Source organism: Lycium ferocissimum, chromosome 7, assembly GCF_029784015.1.
Source record: "Lycium ferocissimum isolate CSIRO_LF1 chromosome 7, AGI_CSIRO_Lferr_CH_V1, whole genome shotgun sequence".
Taxonomy (NCBI): domain Eukaryota; kingdom Viridiplantae; phylum Streptophyta; class Magnoliopsida; order Solanales; family Solanaceae; genus Lycium; species Lycium ferocissimum.
The window spans coordinates 16,848,320-16,858,748 of record NC_081348.1 but is presented as its reverse complement, the minus strand read 5'-3'; the positions used below and the strand labels follow the sequence as shown (position 1 = coordinate 16,858,748).

At 38.7% G+C, this 10,429-nt stretch overlaps 1 protein-coding gene across 1 annotated transcript in view; it reads right to left on the bottom strand.

Moving 5' to 3' along the window:
* The window catches only part of LOC132061974 (4-hydroxy-tetrahydrodipicolinate reductase 1, chloroplastic-like), a gene marked incomplete at its 5' end in the record, with an annotated part of 43,417 nt that extends 35,055 nt beyond the window's left edge, over window positions 1-8,362 (bottom strand). Inside the window, 3 exon segments of the mRNA XM_059454642.1 lie at window positions 7,788-8,025; window positions 8,250-8,302; window positions 8,305-8,362. Of these exon segments, the coding sequence (XP_059310625.1) occupies window positions 7,788-8,025; window positions 8,250-8,302; window positions 8,305-8,362 (349 nt within the window).
* Between the last annotated feature and the right edge of the window lie 2,067 nt (window positions 8,363-10,429).

The window sequence follows — 10,429 nt, the reverse complement described above, 5'->3', positions numbered from 1 at the left end:
CATCACCTTATAATTTGATAAAGAGAGTCAAAATTCAGACTTCAAACACTGCATACTATAAACTCAAACTGAATATTCTGTTAACGCGTTGAGATGAATAAGACTGCAAGAGGATCAGTAACAAGGAACACAGAGGGTAAGCAAAGAAGAAAACAAAATGCACTATGAAATGATAAATACATGTGGAAATGAGCATGTACTTCATATATGTGGTTGGATACCCAGATTTGCCTAATTAGATATAAATATTCTATTGTTAAACAGCACAATCAGACAGAGTCAGAACTCCAATCATTCTTTTAGGACCATTTCAATATTTACATGAGGTTTGTCCTCTCTATGTCAAATCCGAAGCAGAAAATAATAAAGAACCAACCCCAAGAAAATAAGAAGGAACGATAAAAACACAAAAAAGAATTAACGCGTTTGATCAACATCCTAGTCCACTGAGTAATGACCGGCACTTAGCTAATATCAAGGGAGAAAGTAAATATAAGATTTAATATACTCTTATGTTTTAATAAGTCAAGCCCTAATAAATCATAGCTAGCATGTATTTATACTATTAGGTCTAATCCTTTCCTAGAAAGGATCTAAATCCCAATCAAGTTAATTTTAAAACCAAACAAAGAAAAAAAGTTTCTTATTTCTTTCCTCTTTTGAGTAGAATTGGTCAATATCTTCTCAACTTCACAATTCCACTCGAGATGAATTTCGAGTTTTATACGAACGTCATTCAATCCAATGTTCCCGAAGCCTACGTGAGCTAACTCCGTGTAGGAAACAAGAGACACTAATCGAAACCTTGTACATACTAGTGCCTCTACCTTGCCCGCCGTTCTTTCCATCCCGACGCATCACGATTTTAACTCCTGCCAAATTCATATAATGACCGAACTCGACGCAGGAACCACCTCGTCAACATATCCGTTGCGTTGTCCCTTTAGTCAACCTTCAAGACCTTAACAACATCACGAATAAAATGGAATCTGATATCAATATGTTTGGTGCCATCATGAAATCTATGATTTTTTATCAAGTGAATAGCACTCTGGCTATCACACTTTCTGTGAGTTGGTTCACACAACCCTACTCACTTCGACACTCAAACCTTTCAACCATATAGCCTCCTTATCGCTTCGTCGCTATTCACTGTGGACAAAGCAACTATAGACCGAGAGTGCCTTCCAACTTACGGCACTACCTACAAGAGTAAAGACATAGCCCGTAGCTGATCTCCTTTCTATCAAGATCACCTCACCATGGCATCCAAAATCCACATAACCAAGAGGACCGAGTTCTCTATTTCTCATCTTACAAAAAGTTAGACCAATATTCGGCTAACCTTTTAAGATATCTCAATATCCACTTAATCGTCTCCCAATGTGTCTTACCCGGACAAGACATGAATCGACTTACCACACCTACTGCCAGCAATATCGTGCCGAGCGCAAACCATACGCATAATGCTACCAACTACACCAGAATAAGAAACTTTGACATGTATCACACTTTCCTTTTCATCATATGCTGCCATCAAAGAAGAAGTCTGAATGTCATACATTTATGAAAATAACGGGTTTACATTTATTCATGCCAAACCTCTTAACTACCTTCTCATATACTTTTAAGCGTGAGATGTACCTCACCGTTCTTTCGTGAATCTGCGTTCAAGGATTTTCTTAGCCTTCACCTAAATCTTTCGTGTCAAACTCCTTACCTAATCAGCTTTCTTCAAATCATTTATCTCTCGTCATACTATTAGCGACAATAAGCATATCATCAACATATAACAAAGAATAAATATTTGAATTACTGAATGCCATGATACACGTAGCTATCAAATGCACTTCGAGAAACCTTAGTAATCATGAGCGTATCAAATCTCTTATTTCATCAATGGTATGGATCGTTTCAAACCGTATAAAGATTTTTTCAAATGACAAACACAGGGTCTTTTTTCCTCAATAAGGAAACTCTCTGCCGATTCACGAAGATCACCTCTTCAAGTTCACTCATGTAAGCACGTGTCTTGACATCAAGCCGATAAAGCTTCAAGTCATAATGGGCAACCAAAGCTAGTAACAAACGAATTGAAGCATGCGTTCACGACCGGCGAGAAAATCTCATTGTAGTTGATTTCCTTCGCCCGTAAAAAGCCCTTGCCGACCTAATCTCGCTTTGTATCTAGCATCTTCTACACCCAAAACGCCATCCTTTTTTCTAAAGTTTCATTTTGACAGTTCTCTTCCCTTTAGTGAACTACTTAAATCCCACGTATGCGGCCCCGTGCAGAACTCCATCTCTTGATGCGCTACGGCTAAACGCCATTGATCACCACCACACATAGTACCAGATAAATTTCGAGGGTTCGTATCCTTTATTTCTCCTCGTGATAGCTAACGCATAGGCCACAAGATTAGCTTGCAAGCTGTTTGTAGGATAATATTTTGGATTAAGCCGCAGTTCGTTTGTCCCTTCAGTAGTTATCTTGTATGGTTAACTGTGTACCATCAGCAGAGCTTTTTCATTATCCGACTCCGCTTCGAATCACTTGATCCTCCCCTGCCGCGAGTTTCACATTTTCCTCCACCGTTTCGTTGGGCTTTTCCCTTCGTCCCCGCAAACTCAATAGAATTCTTTCCAGGATCAAGCATGTAGGCCTCATCAAAAGTAACATCTCTACCGATTACAAACTTAAGAGGATCTAAACTCCATATTTTATATCCTTTTACCCCTTCAGCATATCCCATAAATAAACCTTTTCGAGCTCTAGGTTCTAGTTTTCCATCACTTTTACATGATAATATGCATGACATTCAAAGATTCTTAAGTACGAGTAATCAGACGGTTTACCTGACCATACCTCATTCGAGTTTTCGTTTACCGCCGACGCCGGAGAATGATTAACAACATAACAAGCGATGATCTTGCTTCCGCCTAACTCGCCCGACACGCTTGGAATTAGAGCATACATCGTGTTTCTCAAGAAGAGCAGTTGCCATCCTTTAAGCCTACTCCATTCGTTGTGGTATACCCAATGCCTTCTATGTCTCAATACACCCGCCTTAAACTTAGAAATCTGTCAAACTCTTCATCGCAAAACTCAAGCCATTATCCGTTCAAGACACTTAATCTTTTCCGTCACACTAATTTTCAATTAATGTCTTCCGCTTTTTGAAATTCTCAAAGACATCACTTTTAGCCTTTAAGATGCAAGATACCCTAAACCTTGCATGAAAAATCATCAACAAAAGTAAGAAAATACCTCTTCCACCCTCGAATGGAACTCCGAGATGGACCCATAAAATCTAATGAACGTGTAGTGATACCCGCAGGTTTTTGCCCGTGCTAAAGTTCCTCGACCCGCGTTTTTCTAACACAATGCTTACAAAAATCAAGTGTACTAATCTTCTCACCTTTTCAAAAGGTTTCGGTTGCCAAAATTGCCAACCCCTTCGCTCAGCGTGACCTCCTAATCTCATATTCCACATCTTAGCTCTTGTCATCATCTGATAACTCCAGTGTCATAAGCATTCGCGCACCTAGAACGGTGTCGCCCATAAGTACATAAAGACCACCCTCCAGCTTTGCCTTTAATACGACTCGAGGAACCCTTTCGGTCACCTCGCAAATTCCACCTTCACCCGCACGTTTGTATCCGAGCTTATCAAAAGTACCAAGAGAGATCGATTCTTTTTTTTCATCGTGAACATGTCGAACATTAGACAATGTTCTTACGATGTCCGTCTATGACACCGTATAGCGGGCCGAACCAATGTCTCCGCTATTTCACATACTACATCTTTACCCATAAGTACATTCCCACTCGTCGCTCTAGCCTAGTAAACCAATCTTTTCCAAGACATGTGAAAGGTACAAGCTGAATCTAAAATCCACTACAGGAATCAACGCCATCTCGTGGGCAGCTAGCACATAATCTTCTGGGGACAAGCCTAAGCTACCTAAACCGTACGACCGTCGTTGTTTTATCAATCTTCTTGCCGGGGCAATCCCTCTCAAAAGCGGATCTCTTTGATTACAACCCCAACATTCAAAGATCCTTCCTATTCACCCTTTTCGTACTTTGACCTAGCTACTAATTTACCTCTCTCTTTGGCTCGAGCGACCTCTAACCGTCAAACCCTCACCAGCGGTCCTCTTTCTCACTATTGTTGATATGGTTTCTTAATTCATCCGAATTCAACGCATGTCTTACCATCTCAGAAGGCGTGGACCACCTCCTTACCGTACATCATCAATTAACTACATCTTAGTACGCCTGATAATGAAAACGTAGGAGCGCACGCTAGTTCTTCATCTCCCACTTTAATATCGGCATGAGTAAGATCCATAGCCAATTTATTAAAACGCATCAAGATAATCCCGTAAAGTTATACGTTTTCATCTTCGGGGCGTGTAAACGCCGCTTAACAACATTCTAGTTGTTACCGATTTCTTGGTAGATCTTTAAGTTTCTTCCACAAACTCGCAGTTGTTTTCTCAGTACTAACTTCACATAACACGCTGTCTGATAAAGATAATTGAATTGCGCTAAATGCATCCATCTCAATCTTCTGCTTCTCGGCCTCTTTGTATTTTCGGGATACGAGTCGTCCAAAGCATAGACTGATCCTTCTCTCCGTAAAACGCCGTGATCTCGATCATCCGTATGTTGAGATTATTACTTCGCCCATCAAAATTCGCTACCTCAAACTTACATGGAGTAGGCATGGGGTCTATCGTCTCCTGTATCTCACGACCGTAGGCTCGATACCAATTGTTAGCGCGAAAATGATAAAAACACAAAGTAATTAACGTGGTTCGGATCGATGTGATCCCAGTCCACCGAGAAGGCCGCACTATTAATATCAAGGGAGAAATAAGTTACAAGATTGAATACTCTTAGGTTCTATGTTTCGTCCTAATAAATCCTAGATAGCATGTAATTATACTACTAGGTCTAATCCTTTTATCTAAATCCCAATCACACTCAAACTCTTTTGAGTAGGAATTGGCTTGAATATCTTCTCAACTTCACAAAGACAGAGTCTTTAAATTGCTCTGTCTAATCCAGGAGCATTCAAATAGTAACCTAAAACACAGGCAAGACATCTGGTGGGTACTAAATGATCTAGTAGGCGTTTGGAAAATATTTGGTTGAAGCTGAAAAAAAATTTGAAGATGAAGCTGAAAAGACTATTTTGATGTTCAGCCACAAGTTATTTCAGACCCCTTAATGATCTGCCTATCTCTCTCCATCCATGAATTGTAAATGGCAAACCAAAACCCGGATTGTAAAAGGATCAGCTGCTAAAGATTTTAATCGCCCAGCAGTCAAGATGCAGTCAAGATGAAAAAACGACATCAGCGACCTAGTGGCCCAATCACACACGAAGCAACAACTGGTGGTTCCATTTGTCCCTTTAGATATCCAGCCACAATATGGACACGAAAGTCCAAATACAGCAATTCATGTATACCCGACACTACTGCTGCTTGTTCTCATACACACACACACACACACACACACACACATATATATATATATATATATCTTAAGCCTAAATTCATCCATAGAACATGTAATATGAAGATGGATAATAGTGGAAGATGCAAAATTGGATACAGTTATTTACTGCTTAATCACTAGTCCAATTCTGCTGTCTTCCGTAAAACTAATTTTGTAGAGCACTTCAAATCAATTCCAGTTCTTAATTGGGGCAGTGATCTTCAGAAAGTAATTCCCAATAGCTTTAACATTTTCTATAGCAGCATTAAATTCAAAAGCCAAGATGCCATTCGGGTCTCAATTTGCAAATCTCCAGATGAAAAGAATTAGACAAATATCATTTTAAAACCTCATATACTGAATATGCGTTGGAAATCAATGGAGACAAACCTGTAAACTGTACCCAGAGAAAGCTCCAGGAAATTGTTCTGCCATGATTTCTATGGCTGCGAGAAAAGCTACCACCTAAACAGAGGCAAACACACAGGTAGTATTCCTGTTAAATTAAAGTTTGGTGTACTATTAAAAAAATAGAAACACAAAAATGTCTAAACCTGCTTTCCCATTTGTGGGGAGATCACAGCATAAACTTTTGAGTCTGCCACTGTTTTGTACAGCTTCTCCCTATCTCCACCAGTTGTTCCCATTAGAAAAGGCACTCCAACTTTGCTGTATAATTCAGCATTATCTGCAAGTTCATAGTGGCAATAAGGAAAGTACAATGGCTGCGTCAATAAAATCTCTAGCAAAGAATGCAATAGATATCATTTTGGTGCTTTCGTATTTTATACCTCATTCCACACCCTCTTCTACCCTCCACTAAAGAAATGTGTAATAGATATCACAGGAACCTACCTATACTGGTAAATTTTATTTATAAGAACCTCAGCATCAAGAATGATTGTATCTAACTATCTATACAAAAGAGCTGGGCTCGTCCTCTGAGTGTGTAGACAAATCTTTAAGGTTCAGCATTTTATAAAATCATTAGAAAACTTCCCCATACACCAAGGAAATCTACACTTTACAAGAGAAATATTATATGTTTTACTCTCAACACAACTGTGGTTTCTTTTTTTTTTTTGACATTAACACAACTGTGGTTTCTTTCTAACAAAATTGCCCATAATATTCATAAAGGAATGGTTATCCCTGTCTGCTATAATCCTTAGCTTCTGATGGCTAGTCACTGCTTGCTTCCAAGCATCATTCACTGATTACCATAAAGGTTCCAAAGCATAGGCACAGTTTGCCAAGTTACAATGTAGCAGGATATATCATACAGATCCAGCAGGACCTTCACAAAAAGAAAAAAAGAAAACCCCATCTTCTGTGCAAGTTTTTTCGTACTATTAGACATGCCTCATGCAAAAGGTAGCCACTAAAAACAACATCTTTGCTGGGGCTTTTGCTCTCCAAAGCATTCTCTGTACCCGCTGAGTAGATACACTAATTTCTTGTTTCCGCTCTTGTCCACATCAGTCTGTCCCTCTCCTTCACCTATTCTTGCCACTGCAAAGATAGGGCTAACGTTCTTGTATATGAATTTGTCTCAAGATTGTGATTCCTCCATTCCAAATTTAAGACTGATTATCTCTTCAAAAGCATACTTCCAAGGATACTCTGGACTTGCTTCTTGTGATAAGGTCAACCAATGTTGCTAACCATTTTTTCTTTTTCTTTTTTTTCTTTGATAAACGAGAAATCCCTGAGTCTAGTAGAGCACGGTTTGGAACACGGTGGATAATGGAGTTGCCCCTCTACCTTTCTCCACTTAAATAGCATGCTTTTGACTACGACAGGGTTCAAAGCTGTGATGTGTGCCTAACCAACACTCAAGTGATGAATCTAGCCACTAGACCAAAGCCCAAGGGGCAATGTTGCTTGTCTATGATAACACGTGGATATGCTTCCATCAAGATAGTGATTCCACACCATTAATAACGAAACAACATTTATAAGTAATAAAGCCCCTCAAATTTCAGATAGAACTTACCACAGCAGTAGAATATGTTCTTTCTTCAATAGGACCGTTAGATTGTTTGATCCTTATTTCCTTTTATTTTCATCATCAATGATTCCGAAGGTCTAAAGTAGTTCATATAGAATAATTGACCTTAATTACAGATGAAGTATCATGGCATCAAACATGGTATATCAAAACAATAAGATCAATACATGTGTTGAAGAAATTGCAAGTGACAGAATTCAGCAGATTGAAACTGAATTGAATGTCATTGGCATAAAAATGTAAACTTTTGACTCTTTATCTTACCATTCACAGCAGCAGGCACTGTATAGTCCACTACAATTAGATTCGGGTGTTCCTCAAAAACAGAGGACAGGATGTTTTCTCTATCTGAAGGACCATGCACAGTTATCTCTTTTCCACCCGCTTCCACAGTTTTTCCTTCATCTTCTGGACCACTAAAACATACAGACACGGGTTGAAGTCCCGCAGAGATTGATGCTTCAAGAACTGCCCTCCCCATTTTGCCAGTACACCCATTCACCTCTATATATCATCAAACAAAATATTGAGCTTAATCAATCTGAATTAAACAGTACTCACATACAAATTCATGTCCAGATGATAGTATAATAACATTTGCAACAGTTTTAGCCGGTGTAATTAAAAGCTATAATGTCGACTACTTCAGCATATTAAAACAAGAAAACAACACCCATTGTAATTGGGTTCTGGAAAATATTAAAAGGTATAATAATACATTTGTACCAATATAGGAAGTGGTGATTTAACTGAAGTCTGAACATTTTTAATGACAGAGATTTTCGAACTCTCACAAAACTATTACAACCATTTTTGTTGCTAGAGTTGTAATGAACATGGATATTTGTTTATTGTTTACAGAGATGAATTTGAAATTGGAATGAATGCCACCGTGGACGGATGATAGAAAGCGTCTGCCGCCAACTTTATTTGGCTTTTCTTCTTTATTATGTTTTCGTTGGGTTTAGCTTATGGAGTACTTTGGGTTTGGGAAGGGTAGCTCTTTTTTCTTTTTTCGCTTCAAAAATTATCGTTTAGCACCTATCATCTTGGCATCAAACTACTCGGTCATGTCCACATTATATGGTTTTTGCTTGGGCACGTTATCTAAGAAATTATTAATCCCTAAAAAAGTAACAAATATTTTTATTAATTGTTTTTATTAAATAGCATTCATTCCGGTTTATAATAAGTGTCCACTTAGGGTGTGTTCAGTATGGAGAAAAATGTTTTTCAAGGAAAATGTTTTTCTGGAAAAAGTATTCTTGAAAAATAAGTAAATTTCTACTTATTTTTTAAATTGTTCGTTGATTAGAAACATTTTCCGAAAATAACTACCAAGCCCCCACCAACCCCACCACCCCATACCACACCCACCCTCCCCCCACTCCCCCACCCCCGCAAAAAAAAATTGAAGTTTTTAATTTTTTTTTCCTGGATTTTCTACACCACCACATCCCCGCACTTGCCATACCACGCCAAACCCCACCCCCCCCCCCCAAATTTTTTTTTTTGAAGTTTTTCATTTTCTTTTCTGGATTTTCTACACCACCACAAGCCCACCCTCCCCCCACCCCTGCAAAAAAATTAATTTTTTAACCACACAGACTTTCAACTTTTTATAATTTTTTAATAAAGGTAAAATTAAATAGGAAGTAGAAAATTCGGGATGCGGGTAGGGGGTGCGTGCGGGGGGTGGGTGTAGAGAATTAAAAAAAAAACTTTTCAAAACTTTTTTAAAAAAAAAATTAGAGGGGGTGGTGGGGTGTTGGGGGTGGAGGGATGTGGTGGTGTAGAAAAAAAGAAAAAATTTTAAAAAAAAAAATTAGGGGTGGGCGGGGGCGGGGGTGGGGGTAGGTGGAGGGATGTGGGTGCGTATAAAACCAGTAAAAAAATTAAAAAAAAATAGGGGTTGGTGCATAGGTTGCAGGAGTGGTTGGGGTTTGGTGGGTGGTGCATGGGTTGCGGGAGTGGTTGGGGTTTGGTGGGTGGTGCATGGGTTGCGGGAGTGGTTGGGATTTGGTAGTCGGGAGTGGGGGTGGGTGGTGCAAAAAATCAAAAAAAAAAAAACAAATTCAAAACTTTTTTTGAAAAAACAAAATTAATTTTTTTTGGTGGGGGGAGCGTGTGTTTAGGTAGCGGGGGGTGGTGGGTGGGGGTGGGGTGGGGTGGTGGGAGTGGTTGGGGTTGGGTTGGGTGGTGGTAGGGTGGTTGGTGAAATGTACTTGTGGACATATTTTTCCTACTTTTTTTAGAGAAATCATTTTCCCCATTTTTGAGGAATTTGTTTTCCTAAAGAAAATTTTTCCAAAATTTTTTACCAAACGAACATGAGAAAATGAAAAACATTTTCCGGAAAATGTTTTCTTCCATACCAAACACACCCTTAGCCTTTTTATTTTAGTTCAAAATAAGTGTACTTACATAATCAAAAATGAATTAATTATTTTCTTCAAAACTTACCCTATTTAAATAAGTGAGTCTTTATGTAATCAAGAAAATATATTAACTAGATAGTATTTAATCTAGGGTAGTTTAGTCAAAATACTTATTTTCCTCTCGGAGTTAGAATATTTTTAAGGGGTGTGCTAAAGGCTAAGTGGACACTTATTTTGAACCGGACCAATTTAATAGTACTTAATTAAAAGTAAAATTGAAGAAAAAAAAAACTATCTTTCTTGATTATGTAAAAAAGATATTTACAAGTAAAAGGTGATAGTTGTGGGTACTTTGAAGGAAGAAGGGGGTTGAGACAGGGGGATCCATTATTCCCATTGTTGTTTGTCCTGACCATGGAATATTTGAGGAGGGTCTTGAAGCAAATGAGTCAGCTACCTGACTTTAGGTACCATCGTATGTGTAAAGATGTGCAGCTCACTCATCTCACCTTTGTACATGATCTTTTG